This window comes from Lepus europaeus, chromosome 17, assembly GCF_033115175.1.
Source record: "Lepus europaeus isolate LE1 chromosome 17, mLepTim1.pri, whole genome shotgun sequence".
In the NCBI taxonomy this organism is placed as follows: domain Eukaryota; kingdom Metazoa; phylum Chordata; class Mammalia; order Lagomorpha; family Leporidae; genus Lepus; species Lepus europaeus.
This window is the reverse complement of record NC_084843.1, coordinates 68,794,644-68,813,896: the sequence shown is the minus strand read 5'-3', so window position 1 is coordinate 68,813,896 and position 19,253 is coordinate 68,794,644. Positions and strand designations below refer to the sequence as shown.

General features: G+C 44.2%; 1 protein-coding gene across 3 annotated transcripts in view; it reads right to left on the bottom strand.

The window, feature by feature from the left end:
- Window positions 1-19,253, bottom strand: part of SH2D4B (SH2 domain containing 4B) — a 111,489-nt gene that overhangs the window by 60,610 nt on the left and 31,626 nt on the right. For all 3 annotated transcript variants that reach the window (XM_062214249.1, XM_062214250.1, XM_062214248.1), the window contains one exon: window positions 17,685-17,832. In XM_062214249.1, the coding sequence (XP_062070233.1) occupies window positions 17,685-17,832 (148 nt within the window). The remainder of the gene's footprint in view (window positions 1-17,684; window positions 17,833-19,253) is intronic.

Genomic DNA, 19,253 nt, shown 5'->3' with positions numbered 1-19,253 from the left:
GGTCTGCCTCACCCCAGTGGAGTATCTCATCAAGACAAACGCTTTTTTGGAAGGCATCATTGTTTGTGTTGTTAATCTAACCCCAATAATATCACCGTGCTTTGTAAGTTGATGCATTCCCGATCGGCAGGGCTGGGCCTGTGTCTTGCATGCCTCCACCTGCAGTTCATAGCCTTGCAGATGCTTCAAAAACACTGCCTTGAGAGAGGGAGGGAATCAACACACAGGTGACAGTAAGGGCTTGTCATGGCCCAGCAGAAAGGATTCACCTGATCATGCTGTCACACTCATGTCAACCTTGTCCCATTCAGGTGAAGCCTAAAATTTTCAAGAAAAAACTGAGAAATAGTAAATTTTCTCAGGGCTGGCAGTAGTGGCATAGTGGGTAAAGCCGCCGCCTGCAGTGCTGGCATCCCATATGGGCGCTGGTTCGAGTCCTGGCTGCTCCTCTTCTGATCCAGCTCTCTGCTAAAGCCTGGAAAAGCAGTAAAAGATAGCCCAAGTGTTTAGGCCCCTGTACCCGCCTGACAGACCCAGAAGAAGCTCCTGGCTCCTGGCTTCAGATTGGCCCAGCTCTGGCCATTGCGGCCATTTGGGGAATGAACCAGCAGATGAAAGATCTCTCTTTCTCTCTCTCTCTCTCTCTCTCTCTCTCTCTCTGCCTCCTCCTCTCTCTCTGAACTCTGACTTTCAAATAAATAAATAAATCTTTTTTAAAAAAAAAAGTTTTTGAGGGCCAGCCCTGTGGAGTAGCGGGTAAAGCTGCTGCCTACAGTGCTGGCATCCCATATGAGTACTGCTTCAAGTCTTGGCTGCTCCATTTCCTATCCAGCTTTCTGCTATGGCCTGGGAAAGCATATAAGGTGGTCCAAGTCCTTGGGTCTCTGCACCCGTATAGGAGACCTGGAAGAAGACCTTGGCTCCTGGCTTTGGATGGGCAAAGCTTTGGCCATTGCGGCCAACTGGGAATGAACCAGCGGATGGAAGACCTCTCTCTCTCTCTCTCTCTCTCTCTCTCTCTGACTTTCGAGTAAATAAATAAATAAATCCTTTTTGAGAAAAGTTTTCTCACCACTTCTAGTCTTATTGGGAATAAGACAGCAACAATTTATATAGTTGTAGAAGATGTTATTTTATTAACTTGCCCAAATTAATTCTAACTTTAAAGGAAAAGTGGGTGGGGGCAGCGACAGGAAAAAGAAAAACTCAAGAACACCTTCTCTGAATCAGCTGTGTGTCTTCCCTGTCTGGGAAACTGGGAGGAGGCAGGAAGGGGAGGGAAGACTTGGAAATGGAGAGGCCTTCAGTCACAGGACCTGTAGGAGAAGGCAGGATCCTTACTGAGCTGTCTTCTGTGATCTGGAGCAGAAAAAGAAGCATCCGGAAGCAGTCTCAGAAGTGAGAAAACAGGGGGGAAATGCAAATATTATCTGGCCCCAGGATCTCCTTTTTATAAAGGAGAAATTTATATGCATGTAAATTACATTCAAATGGTGCTAGCCACAACAGAAGGATTTTTAAAAACAGGTTTCCAGCTGTCTCTGTCTTCAGTTTTGAAGTTCCTTCTTCAATCCTGCACAAGGATTCTGAGACTTCTTTCCCATTTTCTCTCTTTTTTAAGACTTATTTTATTTATTTGAAAGGCAGAGTTATAGGGAGAGAGAGAGAATCTTTCATCTGCTGATCCACTGCCTAAAAAGCCACAACAGCTTGGGTTGGGCCAGGATGAAGCCAGGAACCAGGAGCTTCTTGCAGGTCTCTCATGTGAGTGGCAGGGGCCCAAGGACTTGGGCCATCTTCCACTGCTTTTCCAGACACATTAGCAGGGAGCTGGATGGGAAGCGGAGCAGCTGGGACTCAAATCGGCACCCATAGGGCATGCCGGTGCTGCAGGCTGCTGTTTAGCCGGCTGCATCACAGCGCCAATCCCACCTTCCCATTTTCTAAAAGGAGTTTTCAGTATTGTCTTTTCTATGATCTGGGGAATTATCAGAACATGCCTAGTCCTCACCTGGAGCTGTGGGGAGGATTCTAGCCAACTGCCCACCACCACCAGGTCTGGCATCCGAGTTGTCTCCTCTCCTCCAGTCTCCACCTGTCTCCCTCCTTCCGGCAGTACAAACCTCATTGCAGCCAATCCTAGAACTTTCTCTTTCCTCCAAGGCTGCGCCTCTCAGCCCCCATGGCAGGGAGCTCCCCAGTCCTCAGCACTCAGCTTTGGACTCAGAAGTCTTTCTCTTTGCTTTTCTCCACCCCAGTGTCCAGCTGAAGCCAAGCCTTACTGGTACTGCCCCACCATTTCTCTATGTCCACCACCCTCTAGCCTTCCACACCTTCCTGTCCACACCCTCATCCTTTCTCACCCTGACCACTGTAAAATCTCCTAGCTGTCCTCCCTCCCACAAACATTCATCACCTGAATCACCACCAGGTGTGCTCTTAAAACTTGATCACAGGGCAATGTAGTGGCAGAGCAGAAACCCGGCATCCCATATCAGAGCACTGGTTTGAGTCCTGGATGCTCCACTTCCCTGCTAATATGTCTGGAAAAGCAGCAGAAGATGGCCCAAGTACTCGGGCCCCTGCCACCCACATGGGAAACTTGGATGGAGTTCCAGGCTCCTGGCTTCAGTTTGGCCCAGCTCCAGCTGTTGCAGGCATTTGGGGAATGAACCAGTACATGGAAGATCTCTCTCCTCTCTGTCACTCTGCCTTTCAAATACATAAATAAATCTCTTTTAAAAATATGGCACAAGTCGTTAGGCTCCTACTACCTACATAGGAAACCAGAATGGAATTCTTAGCTCCTGGCTTCAGCCTGGCTCAGATCTGGCTGTTACGAACATTTGGGAAGTAAAACAGTGGGTGGAAGATTATCTTTCTCTCTCTCTCTCTCTCTCTCTCTCTCCCTCCTTCCCTCCCTCTCCTTTTCAAATCAATCAATTTTCTTTTGAAAACCTGGTCAAGCTATGCCCCTCAGGATCAAGACCCCACTTTGCCCAGAGCACAGCTGACCTCCTTTACACAGCATTCAGTGGCTCCAAGACTGACCCTGCCAGCGTCAGGCTCCACCATCACGGGATTTTTACCTCCCCAGTGCCAGCCGATCATCCACCTTCCCACAGGCCTGCCTGCACTCCAGCCCAGATGCCTGAAGGCTCCCTTTGCCCTCCAGGGCAGTTCCCTGGGGGTTGGGGTTGAGGGCCGCTCATCTCTCTCAGCCCCAACACCCTGTTAGCTTTTCATTAGCAGAGAATTTATACCTCCCTTCCCTCCCCACTCCCCCAACAAAAAACCTGCACTTAGATTCTTGGTGGTGGGGGTGGGGGGTGGTGAAAATATTAAAGGAAAGCTGTTGGTAACTTCTTATGTGCAAGACTCACAGAGGGGCCGGCGCCGTGGCACACTAGGTTAATCCTCTGCCTGCATCCCAAATGGGCGCTGGTTTCTTGTCCTGTTGCTCGTCTTCCAGTCCAGCTCTCTGCTGTGGCCCCAGAAGGCAGTGGAGGATGGAGTGCTTGGGCCCCTGCACCCGCATGGGAGACCAGGAGGAAGCACCTGGCTCCTGGCTTTGAATCGGTGCAGCGCCGGCCGTTGTGGCCATTTGGGGAGTGAACCAATGGAGGGAAGACCTTTCTCTCCCTCTCTCTCTCTCTCTCTCTCTCTCTGTAACTCTACCTGTCAAATAATAAAAATAGAAATAAACTTTAAAAAAAAGACTCACAGAACATTAGCATGGTGAAGCTGAAAGCCACAATAAAAATTAGCTATGCTAATTTTAATTTTAATTTTAATCCAATGTATAAATCCTTTCGTTGAAACTGTTTCATTATCTATTGCAGAATAACAAACTACAAAAAACTGAACAGCTTAGACAAACAACCTTTTTATTTACTTAGGTTTCTGTGGGTTAACAATTCAGGGAGGGCTCCTGTGGGTGGCTCTTCTGCTCCACGGGGTCTCAGTGGACATCAGTCAGGGGGCTGGGCTCATTCACGGGGATGGACTGGCAGAGCCAAGAAGCTCCACTCAGGAGTCTAATGCCTCAGAGTCTCTCCACTTAGTCTCCCTCCCCCTCCTCCTCCTACTCCTCCCCCTCCCCCTCCCACTCCCCCTCTCCGTCTCTGGGGCTACCAAGGATTTCCTTATCCCATGGTGGCATAGGGGCTTCTAAAAGTGAGTTTCCCAGGATATGCAAATTAGAAGTTGTGAATCTCTTATAGGCTCCCCCTCAAAAGCTACACAGATAGAATTCATCTAAAAGTACCACTTAAGAAAATTCCACAATTCCACGGAGGTCCAGCATATGGCCCAACAGGTTAAGCTGCTGCTTGCAATGCTGGCATCAGAGTGCCAGCTCTGGTCCTGGCTCCTCTGCCTCCAATCCAGCTTCCTGCTAATGTGCCTGGGAAGCCAGCAGAAGACAATGGTGCCAGTGCTTGGGACCCTGCCACCTATGTGGGCAACTGGGGTGGAGTTCCTGGCTCCTGGCTCCTGGCTTTGGCCTAGCCTAGACCTGGCTGTTATGGCCATCTGGGGAGTGAACCATTAGATGGAAAACTGCTTTCTGTCTCTCCCTCTCTCTCTTCTCTGTTGCTCTGCCTTCCAATAAATATCTTTTTTTAAAGTCAATTGAAAATCAAATTTAAAGATAAATTTATTTTGTTGCAAGAAAAACTTTGAAATCCATGCATAGGAGGGATCATCACATTCAAGGGAAACATGTGCTATGAAAAATATGCATGGATTTCAAATGGTTCTCACGGCAAAATAAATCTTTTTTATTTGTATTTATTGTCATTTTTATTGAAAGGCAGAAGAGACAGAGATCTTCCCAATCAGCATCTTAACCACTTAACCAAATGCTCACCCACAAAATAAATATCTCTTAATTCCACTTTCCCACATTAAAAAAAAACTATTTATCGGGGCTGGCGCTACAGCATAGGGGCATAGTGGGCTAAGCTTCCACCTGCAGCACCAGCATCCCATATGGGCGCCGGTTCGTGTCCTAGCTGCTCCTCTTTTGATCCAGCTCTCTGCTTATGGCCTGGGAAAGCAGTAGAAGATAGCCCAAGTGCTCAGGCCCTTGCACCCACATGGGAGACCGGGAAGAAACTCCTGGCTCCTAGCTTTGGATCTGCTCAGCTCTGGCTGTTGCGGCTATCTGGGGGGTGAACCAGTAGATGGACGACCTTCCTGTCTCTCCCTCTCTCTGCCTGTAACTTTACCTCTGAAATAAATAAATGTCTTTAAAATAGAAAAAAATATATTTATTTATTTATTTGAGAGAGATTTTCCATCCACTGGTTCACCTCTAAAAGTGCTCACAATGGTCATCCAGGCTGGACCCAGGGCTGGAGCCAAACCAGAAACATCACCCAGGTCTCCCATGTGGGTGACAGGAACCCAATTACTTGAGCCATCACCACTGTCTCCCAGGGGCTATATTAGTCAGGAGTTGGAGCAAGCCTGGACACCCCGACATAGAACACAGGCGTCCTAACCAGTATCTTAACCACTAGGCCAAATGCCTACCCCCCATAACCTTCTTGAAGTAGCCTCCTACAAGAAAGCTTGTCCAAGGATGTTCACATTGTTACATTGCATTTTACCCTAACCAAGTCTAAAAGCAAGTTAAACGCATTAGGAAAGAACTGAAACACAATAAACATGGTATATTCACTCAAACTTATTGTATGTAGCTGTTAAATGAATGTGTGTACTAATAAGAACAGATTTTTAAAACAATTCAATTTTAGGTTGGATAATTTATACAGGTAATTACAATTTGTAAAAATAATCTCTCAGAAATACAGAAACTACATGTTTCTATGGCTTCATATATTTTATAAAGTACAAACTCCAAATTGAGGCGTTTGCTCTAGCACAGTGGCTTAAGCCTGCAGTGCCAGCTTCCCATATGGGCACAGGTTCAAGTCCTGGCTGCTCCACTTCCAATCCAGCTCTCTGCTATGGCCTGGGAAAGCAGTGGAAGATGGCCCAAGTGCTTGGGATCATGCATCCATGTGGGAGACCCAGAAGAACCTCCTGGCTCCTGGCTTCAGATCAGCCCAATTCTGGCCATTGCAGCCATTTGGAGAGTGAACGAGCAGATGAAAGATTCTCTCTCTCTCTCTCTCTCTCTCTCTCTCTGCTTCTTCCTCTCTCTCTGTAACTCTGCCTTCCAAATAAATAAATAAATCTTAAAAAGAAAGAAAGAAAATACATCAATTTGCAAGGGAGGGAGACTAATAAAATGGGAATGAGGGATTTTTGAAGTTTGGTGATACTGTTAATTTCTTCTGAATGTTAAGAAACATGGGAAATTTTAATGTTTGCTGAATTTGTGGGTTGGATGTCTAAATACTTTTATGTTAGTTTATTTTATTACACTTTTATGTTAAATTTATGTTAGTTTATTTTATTACACTTTTTGAAAAGTTAAACATTTTTTAAGAATAAAACACTATTTGTAATTTTTTATTTATTTTTAAAATATTTTTATTTACTTTTTGGAGAGACAGAGACAAAGTTCCCATCTGATGTCTATTTCCCAAATGCCCACATAGCCAGGACTCAGCAAGACCATAGCTGGGAGATGCAACCCAAGTTTCCCGCATGGGTGGCAGGAACCAATCACTTGAGCTATCAGTGCTGCCTCCCAGAGTTTGCAATAGCAGGAAGCTGGAGTCAGGAGCTGGAGCTGGGAATAGAACTCAGGAACTCTGAAATAGGACACGGTGTCTTAACCACTGAGCTAAACAGCCTCCCCAGACAGAGTCATTTCTACTGCGTTCTACGCATCAGTGCCAGCTCATGGTGGGGGGAACAGACCTCACCTCTCTAAGGAGAAGCCACACAGAATTTGCCACCAGCTGTATGTAACCCACCACAGGAACATTTTCAGGTGATGCACATGTTAATTTCCTGGGATGCAGAGCTCGCACAACAGACAGATCTAACAAAAACACCCCAGCTCATAAACCTGGACTGTCCAGCCCCTTGACCAGATGTCCCAGTCAGACACTGCCCTCAGCAGCCCCTCCAGGGCCTCTCAGTGGTGACTGAGGCTCCTCAGAATGAAGACGGCTACTTCCATTCAAGTTTAAACATTCATATTTAGCGAAATAATTTATTAAACAAAAACACAACAGAATGATAACATCCCTTGGAAATGACACCATCAGCCTGCCTTTGCGTTCCTTATGAAGCCTGAGGGCCTGCCCCCCCCCCCCGCCCCGTCCTTGCTGTGTCCCTATAGTCCCTGCCCAGAGTCTCCCCTCACTTATCTCCCTCCTTGTCACAGAGGCTCTCAAGGAGACCGTCAGCCAGAAAACCTCTGCCAGTAACTTAATCCCTTCGTGAGTTCCTTGAGAACTGAGCCCCAGAACCCAGCTCCACCGAGCTCCCCTTCCAGCATCTGGGGCTCAGCCCATCAGGGGAAGAGAGAGGCCAGAACCAGGAAAAGTGAGTCTGGGGTTAGGGATATATAACAAGAATTGCTTTTCTTCCCTAGGGGACTTTAAAAAGTCGTACGCAAAAACCCAACGGTGTAAACTAAATACCTCTCTACTATGGACTGGATTTGAAATACTTCCATGGGATTACTGTTCCTTATGGTAGATTTGATGAAGATCACCGTGGCTCTACAGGGAAAGGTCCTTTTTCATAGGTGATGCCTGCTCTCGAGTCAAACCTGGCATCCATCTGTTTTTTTGTTTTGTTTTGTTTTGTTTTTAATTTGACAGGCAGAGTTAGACAGTGAGAGAGAGGCAGAGAGAAAGGTCTTCCCTCCGTTGGCTCACCCCCCAAATGGCCGCTACGGAGCCAGGAGCCAGGTGCCTCCTCCTGGTCTCCCACACGGGTGCAGGGCCCAAGCGCTTGGGCCAACCTCTACTGCCTTCCTGCGCCACAGCAGAGAGCTGGACTGGAAGAGGAGCAACAGGAACTAGAATCCGGGGTCCATATGGGATGCCGGCGCCGCAGGTGGAGGATTAACCAAGTGAGCCACTACGCCGGCCCCCTCCATCTGTTTTTAAAAACAAAGTCCTATTGGAACACAGCCACGTCTATCTGTAGTCACACCATCTCTAGCTGTCATTGTGCCCCCTCTGCAGAGTTGAGTTGCTGCTACAGAGACAGTATGGCTGCAAAGCCATAAACTTTTTAAAGGCTGGGATATAAACTGGCCCTTCCTGGAGATGGTTTGCTAATCCCAGAGTTAAAGTATCCTGATACCTGCAGCTGCCTTGCAAATTGTTTAGCAAAACCACAAGGACCAAATCTGTCCAACTAAGACCTAAAGAGAGAATCAGAAACAGGGGCAAGAAAGAACGCAAATATGGCAAAATATTAATAATTCAGGTAGAGAATATATCAGTGTTCATTCTCTTCTTTCAACTCTCTGCAGGGTTGAAACTTTTTTAATACAATGCTCTGGGAGTAAATATTCATTCTTTTGAAAAGAGAGTCTCCAAATTAATTCCAAATCATGGGAAACTTAAATGAGGAGGTCAATAACAATACAAATATACAACTAGGAATTGCTTTTCTTCCCCAGTTTTTCTTCCCCATTTTTATATTTTAAAATGGGAACAGTCTCATTCACAACAATAACAAAAATATTAAACCTAAGGTTTAACAAAAAAAAAGAAATGCAGAACACATAAAAAATAATAAATTTTACCAAGGACTGAAAAATAGATGCACATAGGTATTAGGTAAGTTATTAAGAATGTTCAGGACCGGTGGCCAGCATATTTACATGTTTTAAAAATTTAACAAAGACAAGAGGAAGCTTAGAAAAACAGGAAAAACACCACATTCCTGAACAAAATGATTCAATGATTCAGTCTTGTAAAAATATCCATTTTCCACCAACACAGCGACAATGCTGATGCAAGTCCAGTGAAAATCACTGTGGTTTATGCTGTTGTTGTTGGGGGTGGCTGGTGGAGATGAGTGGAAGGACAGCACCGAAATAATTCAAAAATTTCCATGATGGAAAACAATGAGTGAGATCAGCCGAAAATATTTTTGGAAATGAAGAGTAATGATAACGTTCTTAATAGATGTTAAAATTTATTTTAAAGCTACAATAATTAAACAATTAAGTCTGGCTCAGGAATAATAAGTCTGAGAAGAAAAATCTACAAAGAGATTCAGAAGTAAATAAAAAGTAAGCCTTCAATCAAGGCAATGAGAAGGGAAAGGTGAAATAACATAATAAATAATATTGGGTATTAGATGCAACTGGGAAAAAGAAAGCTAGAGTGCTATAACATGCCACTCTCCAAGGTGAAGGAAAATTAAATGTAAGAAATAAAATCGCTGGGGCCGGCGCTGTGGCGCAGGTTAATCCTCTGCCTGCAGTGCCGGCATCCTATATGGGCACCGGTTTGAGTCCTGGCTGCTCCTCTTCCAATCCAGCCCTCTGCTATGGCCTGGGAAAGCACTGGAAGACAGCTCAAGTACTTGGGCCCCTGCACCTGCATGGGAGACCTGGAAGAAGCTCCTAGATCCTGGCTTCAGATCAGCCCAGCTCTGGCCGTTGTGGCCATTTGGGGCATGAACCAGTGGATGAGATACCTCTCTCTCTCTGTCTCTCCCTCTCACTGTCTGTAACTCTACCTCTCAAATAAATAAATAAAATATTTGGGGGAAAAAAAAGAAATAAAATCATGAAAGATATATAAAACAATGTAGATTCATATTTTTATAAGTTTGTGGTGACTAGGATCTTTCATAACTTTTTGGAGGTGCAGAGAGACACAGAGAGCTCCCTTCTAAATGCCTACAACATCCAGACCAAAGCCAGGATGCAGGAACGCAATCCAGGTCTCCCACATGGGTGGCAGGAACCCAATTACTTGAGCCATCACCACCTCCTCCCTAGATCTGCATTAGCAAGAAGCTGGAGTCAGGAGTTGGAGTTAGGATTAAAACCCAGATACTCTGTTGTGAGACACAGGCATCTTAACCAAAATGCTCACCCCCTTTTTCAAAATTTTTGATAGACCTGTAATACTTGCACATTTTTACAATATATTATGCGATTTTTCAACACTTGTATAACTGACCAAATCTGGCAGTCAGCCTTTACATTTCTGTAAATGTAATTCTTTATGTTTGGAGTCTACCAGCCTCTCTCTTCCATTTCATGCAGAGCTTTCTAAGTGTGAAACAAGTAATAGTGGCTGGTGCTGTGGCATAGCCAGTAAAGTCACCACCTGCAGTGCCGGCATCCCATGTGGCACCTGTTCCAGACCTGGCTGCTCCACTTCCAATCTAGCTCCCTGATATAGCCTGGAAAAGCAGTAGAAGATGGCCCAAGTCCTTGGGCCCCTGCATCCACATGAGAGATCCAGAAGAAGCTCCTGGCTCCTGGCTTCAAATTGACACAATTCCAGCCATACCGGCCACCTGGGAGTGAACCAGTGAATGGTAGACCTTTCTCTCTCTCTCTCTCTCTCTCTCTCTGACTCTGACTCTCTGTAACTCTACCTTTCAAATAAATAAATAAATATTTTTTTAAAAAAGGGAGCTAGTAATAAAGAAAAGGATCAATAGATTTGACTACTAAAATTTTTATTTATTTGAAAATACCATTAACAAAATCAAAACACTGAGAAAATATTTCCAACATAGGAAACTTTAAAAGGCTAATGTCCGGGCAAGATGGCGGAATAGGCAGGAAGCACACTTAGTCCGGGGGGAGAGAAAGTTCAATATAAGTGGAGATACTGCAGGGTCAAGGAAGAGTAGCGGATGAAACAGCAGAGGAAACTCTTCCGGAACTAGTGATTCACAGTGGACCTGCGTGGAGAGCGTGGGAGCCCAAGTTCGGGACACCAGCGGCAGACTCAACGCACCAGCGCTGGAACGCGAGGTGAGCCGAACCTCCATAGCCCGAGATACCAGCAGGCAAGCGGAAAGAGGAGGCTAGAGGGAACGAGGCTTGAAACTCCGTGGGGAAAAGTTCACCAGGCTAACTAGAAGAGAGAGAAAAAAAAATAAAAAAAGTGACTGATACGGACACAAGTTTCTCTCTCTCCGCTCACCTCTCAAAGGCGAGCAAGACAGAGCAGGCGCCATTTTGGACATACGTCATAAGCAGGGCGACCTCAGGTCTGCACCGGCCCTGAGCCTAGCAGAAAAACCTGACTCTGTGGGGAGGGGTGAAATAACAGGAGATTAGCATCTAACTTGGCAACCCAGTGGGAGACTGCAGGAGAATTGGAGCCCACACTGAGGGCAAAAGAGATTCCCTGTGTGGCCCTCGAGAAAGAGCTTCCGATCTCTGGCTCCTATGGGTATATCATTTGCCTGCTAACTACCTCCAATTACGTTCAGCTGTGCGGAATTACTTCCCTTTTAAATCAAAAAAAGAAAGAGAGATTTACCACACCTAACCTGGGAGTGTCATCCTTGACACACCCTCAACCCTGAGGAACCAAACACAGCTCTCAGTCCACACTCATCTCAAGCCTCTAAGGCTCCACCGAAAGCAGACAGTCCACTTAATATAGAGCCATAGTGTAACAAGAAAAAACACCACAGTGAAGAAACCAAATATCTCCAACATGCCAAACAACAAACGCAAAAACCAAGCTAACAAGAACAAGGAAGAAACTATGACGCCCCCAAATGAAAAAGACACCCCAATTCAAGATTATGAAGATGATGAGATCCAAGAAATCCAAGAAGCGGATCTCAAAAAATTGATAAGAACATTAAGAAGTTCTCAAAAACAAATTCTTGAACTACAGAAATCCTTCATGGACAAGATAGAAAATCTCTCTCTTGAAAGTGAAATATTAAGGAGGAATCAAAATGAAATGAAACAACTACTGGAACAAGAAACTCTGATAGTGACTAGAAATCATAATGAAATGAAGAGTTCAATAGATCAAATGACAAACACATTAGAGAGCCTTAAAAACAGAATGGGCGAAGCAGAAGGGAGAATATCAGACTTAGAAGACAGAGAACAGGAAAGGAAACAGGCAAACCAAAGAAAAGAAGAAGAAATTAGAAATCTAAAAAATATTGTCGGGAATCTACAGGATACTATTAAAAAACCCAACATTCGGGTTCTAGGAGTTCCTGAAGGCATGGAGAAGGAGAAAGGATTAGAAGGCATTTTCAGTGAGATACTAGCAGAAAATTTCCCAGGTTTGGAGAAGGACAGAGGCATCTTAGTACAGGAAGCTTATAGAACCCCTAATAAACATGACCAAAAGAGATCCTCACCACGACATGTTGTAATCAAACTCACCACAGTGAAACATAAAGAAAAGATCCTAAAAGGTGCAAGAGAGAAACGTCAGATCACTCTTAGAGGATCTCCAATTAGACTCACAGCAGACTTCTCATCAGAAACCCTACAAGCTAGAAGGGAATGGCGAGACATAGCCCAGGTACTAAGAGAGAAAAACTGCCAGCCCAGAATACTATATCCTGCAAAGCTCTCATTTGTGAATGAAGGTGAAATTAAGACTTTTCATAGCAAACAGAAACTGAAAGAATTTGTTGCCACTCATCCTGCCCTGCAAAAGATGCTTAAAGATGTCTTACACACAGAAACACAGAAACATGGTCACCAATATGAAAGAAGGTAAAGGAAGGAAACCTCACAGCAAAAGATCACAGGAAGCTCAATTTCTCTTTGACATAGAATTAAACTCTGATGCTCTGTTAAAGCAATGTGTTAAAGTAATCTATTATGTTCTCTTGATCTCTGTTAAATTCTAATTGTTCAAAAACAGCTGAATTTTTATTAAGAGCTATGGGTTATTTAAATACGTGCTTTTTTCAAAAATTTGAATAATCACCTTGTAACAATGATCAAATTTGGTCTATGTTATGTCATGATTTTAAGAAATCTTATTTCAACCAGATATTTTGGATTTTGAGCCTTCTTGGCATTCTTGACAGGCATTCAAAAAATCAAAGTTTCAAACAATCTGGTCTCTAAAATTTCCAGTAAATCCTGGACTTTGGTTTTTCCAGTTTGGGCCCAACTGAAAAAACCGAAGGACCTATGTCTCTCATCTTATAGAGACACCAACTAATCAGTCTATTTGGAGTATATTAGAAGTACTGTCAAGATGTGATGTGGTACCAGACTTTAAGTTTCTATAATGGAAAATGCTATTAATACAAATGTTTGAGAATTAAAAAGTCTAATGATCTTGTGTTACTAGACATGATAGTTATCTTAATGAGAAAGCCCCAGAGGCCTAAAGGGTTAAATACTTGTAAAATCCTACAGGTGCTTTCAAAAATACTGTGAAGTAAGCAAGTGCCTCTTGTTGGTTGATGAGTTTATAATTTTAAACATGGCGACTTAAAGTCTTTTGTCATCCACAGTTATATATGATCTGCTGCTCATAAAACTAAAGCATTGTTGGTTCTGTGTTTAGCTGTCCTCCTATAGGTTCCTATGGACTTTTTCCAGCCACTTTTATTGTATTCAGTACTTTGGGATGGCTCTATAAACAGATGAAGCCAATAATGTATTAACAGTACCAACTGAGAGAAAGTATGGTTAACTGAGGTTACTAAAAAGAAAAAGCAATTCAAATCAATTGGCAATCTACAAAAAGAGTTAAAGATTTTAAAAGCTATTATTAAAATTGCTATATTGGTCTATTATGCTATATTATATGTGTGTACATATTGTATGTCCACATGGGGAAATTTTATTAAGAGTTTTATTTTAAATGGCTTATAGATAAGATTGTCCATAAATTTAAGCTGCTAAAATCAATCAAAGATACATTTTAATTTGTGGGACCTGAATCTGTGTATCATATGTTTTAGACTTGTTGGTAGAAAGAAACTAAAAACATTTTAGATGGTTGTGCTTAAATTTACTGGCTAAACAAACTACACCATGTTAGATATTTAAGAGGTGTTTTCAAATACATGATTCTTAAAATTTATAGAAGGCATTGGACCTTCTGGTAAATGTTTTCTTAAGTTGTTATCTAATGGTTGAAACGGTTTGCTAAGTATTCATGTGATATTGCTATTGTCAGCAAGCGATCTAGGACTTGCTCCCTCATTTCTCTATTCTAAGCCCAACTTGTTCTTTCATTTCTCTATTCTCTTCAAGCTAGGAAACGAATTCTATTATGAAGGAATCTGTAGGATGCACAATTTAATCTTTAGACCTTATAAAAGAGATGGCTAACATTTTTCTGTAATAGCATAGCCAAAATAAGAACTCAAATAATAATCTCATAGCTAGATTCACTTCGCCATCAGCGAAGTATACAGTAAGTAGAAAAAACCTCCCTTTCAGACCAAAGGGAAAGAAAGTTTTAAAGTGAGAATATAATTTTCCTCATGGGCATTGTCTACCTTAGAAAAACTACTACAGAACATGCCTGTGACTATAGACTTGTAGTTCAGGCCACCGAAGATTAGAGATGGGAAACGGGCACTCCCTTGACTTGCATCCTCTGGTCTGCTTTAACACAAACCAGGAGGAAAGGAAAGCTCGGCATCAGAAGCAATGGGTGGCAGGCCTATTAATGGCTGATCTGTACAGTGATCTGCCCTCAAGGAGACCCAACAGGCCAGTCCACTGCAGTGGCTTTCAATGTGGTAAGCCTGGGCTTCAGCAGAAGTCAGCTTGTGAAGAGCCCTGGCAGCTCTGCCAAGAGTTGGATCACTGGAAATGGACCTGCCCTGGAGTCGAAGGATGCCCAGGTCAGAGCCACAGATCTTATTGGCTCTAAGCTGAAAAGCCCTTCACTCAGCCCAACTTCCAAAGTGACCACTGCAGCTGAGGGGATGGTCAAGTAGGGTCAGCAACATTGCAGGCAGAACTGTAAATTTCTTGTTAGAGATGCCACCTGCCTTTACCTGGCCAGCTCTCCTCCCAGGCCAGCCAAGTAATGAAAGTCAACAGAGTGCCTTCCCTTAGGAGGTTCACACCTCCCTTAGGATATACCCCATGTGAAGAGATAGATAGGTCTGGGCCTCTGAATTTACAAGGCCTAAAGCCCACCAGATTATTATCAAGCCGCTTCTGTCAGGTTCTATTTGCCTCTCAATCAGAAAACTTAATTGTAGCTTAGACAGCACCTTTCTTAGCTCCTCTAATAATGACTCTGTCCTTTGTTCTAGGCCCTGTCTAGTGCACTTGGGCCTCATTCCTTTGTAATCATAACCTCTACTCTACCACCAATGGCTCTACTCCCAACATGTGTGTACTGATGGTCCTCTTCCCCACTTAATGCTGTATAATTGTTCAAACCTGGTAAATGCCACTCTTAGGATCATTGGTTACTATCCTCACTCTGTCTTTTATGACCTTGTCTAAATATGATCAGAGTCGGAAAACTTGGAAGGCTTCCATAGCCTTGGCAACTCATGACGACAGCCTAAGATGGTTACTGGCGCCATAAACTAGAGTGTCAATTTGTTGGGTCAACAACAGGAGCCACTGTGCACTTGCTCCTCATGTGGGATCTCTGTCCTTAATGTGCTGTACATTTTGATTTAATGCTATAACTAGTACTCAAACAGTATGTTTCACTTTGTGTTTCTATGTGGGTGCAAACTGTTGAAATCTTTATACTAAATTGATCTTCTGTATATAAAGAGAATTGAAAATGAATCTTGATGCAAATGGAAGGGGAGAGGGAGCGGGAGGGGGGAGGGTTGCGGGTGGGAGGGAAGTTATGGGGGGGGGGGGAAGCCATTGTAATCCATAAGCTGTACACTGGAAATTTATATTCATTAAATAAAAGTTTAAAAAAAAAAAAAAGGCTAATGTCCTCACAATCTAATCACGTTAGTGGAAAAGTTCTTTTTTTTTTTTTTTAAGATTTATTTATTTATTTGAAAGAGTTACAGAGAAAAGGAGAGTCAAAGAGAGAGAGAAGTCTTCCATCCGCTGGTTCACTCCACAATTGGCTGCATCAGCCAGAGCTGTGCCAATCTGAAGCCAGGAACCAGGAGCTTCTTACACGTTTCCCACGCTGGTGCAGGGGCCCAAGTCTTCCAGTGCTTTCTCAGGCCATAGCCAAGTGCTGGATCAGAAGTACAGCAGCCAGGACTTAAACTGGCGCCCCTATGGGATGCCAGCACTGCAGAAGGCGGCTTTACCAGCTATGCCACAGCGCCAGCCCCAAAAGTTCTTAAAAATTTTTAAATGGGTAAATGCTATAAATATACTGACAACCGCAGAACTCCCAGCAAAGACAAACACCTGTGCTAAGAGACTTGACCAAACTGTCTCCCAGCTTCCAGCAGTGGAAGTCGCGTGCCTAGGATGGCCAAGGCTCCAATTAAAATGCCTGCCTGAGAAGTTCAGCGCAGCCAGGAAAACTCACTGTTGGGTTCTCACCAGCACCTGTGGATAGGCCCCCAGCTGCCTTGGTGGAGCAGTCGCTGGAAAGAATTGACAATCGTGAATGTGTCCCTCACAACCCAGGGGTGTCTCTCCCAGTGACCTGAAGTGGCACCATCACGAGGGACAGGGCCTCTGTCTCCGCCGTGGGGGGGGACAATCTGAACTTCCACGCTGCCCACTCACACTGACGCTGAGCCACCCTCGGTGACTTTTCATTTCCCGGCTCTGCTGAGACCCTGCTCTTCCCCTACCTCACCACTGCACGAATCCAAATGGAATTCCACTCATTCCCCTAAGGTCAGCAGTTACTCAACATCTGTTCTCACCACTTTATTGTCCAGCTGTGTTTGTCTTTTGTTCACAAACAATACACTGTTGGGGTTCAGCATTGTTGTTTTCTTCTTTCTGATTATCTGTATTTTCTTTGTTTCTCATCCCCTCTCCCCAAAATTAATTACAGCTATAGGAAAAAAAAAAAAAAAAAACTCAACATGGAAGACCAAGGGAAAAAAAAATGTTTTCTCAGGCAACCTAAGCTTCCTACCAGCAGACAAGAACGCTACCTTCCCAATAACCAACTTTCCAAGCACAGATATGCAGACACACTAACTCCCTATCCTAAGCCAGAAAATGTCCATACATCATCTTCGAATTCTCATTAAAAAAAAAAAAAAAAAAAAAAAAAAAAAAAAAAAAAAAAACTCGAGCAAAGTATTATTATAAACAAGAAAGTAGAGGCTCAGAGAAGCTCAGAAATTTCCCAAGGTCACACAGCAGCAGGCAGCAGAGCTGGAACTGGGTCACAGGCTGGTCTGAGCAGGTACCCAGCTCTTCCCAGGCTTCGTCTCAGGATCCTTAGTGTGGGGTACTTGGGCCCTGCACCCCATGGGAGACCAGGAAAAGCACCTGGCTCCTGCCATCGGATCAGCGTGGTGCGCCGGCCGCAGCGCGCCTACCGCGGCGGCCATTGGAGGGTGAACCAACGGCAAAAGGAAGACCTTTCTCTCTGTCTCTTTCTCACTGTCCACTTTGCCTGTCAAAAAAATAAAAATAAAAAAATAAATAAAAAAAAAAAGAAGGCATGAATTCTCACCCTGACGCTGTCCCCGGCCATGAGTACGTGTGGCCCTGGCAAGTCTTCCTCATCAGTACAAGAGGTGGACTGGCCCACATGGTGTGTTAAGCTCCCTTCTGCTCAGACAGGCCAGATTTCCGTTCTCATAAAACACCCAGTGCCGTGTAATGGCCAGGGACGGGGCCAAATCAGGGAGCAGCCCCCGTGGCCTCCCACGGCTGTGTCCCCCTGGCCCACCTTGAACTCCTCGTGGATGCGCTCCTCCAGGACTTTGGCAGCCTTGCGGTCTTCCATCTCCACTTTCCACTTCTCCGCCAGGATCCGGGCTTTCTCATTGGCCAGAGCATCCCGGAACTTCTTGGTGATCTCTGCCTCCTTCTGTCTCCTTCCAGGAAAGCACCAGTAAGGATGAGGACCACACAACAATGAGAGTTCTGCTAGCGACAATGAGAATCTCTCCTGGGTCTATCAGCATGGCAAATATCTAAGTTCAACAAAACTCAGTAGTAGTACAGGTAGGGAGAGACAGGCGCTGTCACGTGCAAGAGTATAAATCCACAGAGCCATTCCAGAAGCCAGGAAAAGACTCAGAAAACCCATTTTTCACACAAGTGTACAAAGGACTATGATGATACTTCAAAAAGTGTGTAGAGGGCCAGCATTGTGGCATAGTGGGTGAAGTTGCCACCAGCCATGCCAGCATCCCACCTGGATACCAGTTTGTGTTCTGGCTGCTCCCTGCTAATAGCCTGGGAAAAGCAGTGGAAGATGGCCCAAATGTCTGGGCCTCTGCCACCCATGTGGGAGACCCAGATGAAGATCCTGGCTCCTGACCTAGGCCTGGCCCAATCCTGGCTATTGAAGCCACCTGGGAAGTGGGCTAGTGGATGGAATATCTCTCTCTCCCTACTTCTCCCTCTTTTTCTCTCTAACTCTGACTTTCTAATAAATAAATAAACTATTTTTTAAAAAAGCCAGGAGCCTGGAGCCTCCTCCCAAGCACTTAAGCTGTCCTCCACTGCCTTCCCAGGCAACCAGTAGGAAGCTGGACCAGAAGTGGAGAAGCTTATGGACTCAAACTGGAGCCCATATGGGATGCAGGTGGCAGCCTTACCTGCTATGCCACAACACCAGTCCCTAAATAAAATATTTTTAACAAATTTGAGGAGAAATGGAATAAAAAATAATTTTGATGCAAAAAAATGGAAATCACTCATAGTTCCACGAACTCTTCAAAAACTTCTTGTGTGTAAAAGATATTCATCTGAGGATTTTTATAGTACAGAGCTGATAAACAACTCAAATATCCATCAACAGGGTCAGCAAATTGGGCTTCTCATGCAATAGAATGCTATATCGTTCTCTTAAATGGAACTATTATGTGAGTCTATTTTAATCAATATGTCAAACGGTGAGTGGAGCACGTATCACCTAAATGCTCACCATGGCTGGCTCAGGAGGTAGGTGCAGGCTGTCTTATGGCTTTCAGGACTGTTTGTTTTTACAATTTTACAAAGAAAGCACTGTCATCACAAATTGGTAGGTGATATTCAAGTCAACCTCACATAGACTTCCAAATTTGGACAAAAATTTCTTAAGTTCTTTATGAAAGAAGTCTGACTCCAAATGTCACCAAGGACTCAATTGTCCACTTTGCATGAAAAATGTAGGTAACACAAAGAAGAAAAAGCTGATGACCAGAAGGACTCTCAACTGTTGTTCTCTGCTAGTGAGAACAAAAGCAAAAGCATGTCATGCATATTGTCTCGGTGTCTCCAACCTGCATTCTTATGGAAAGGGTTATGC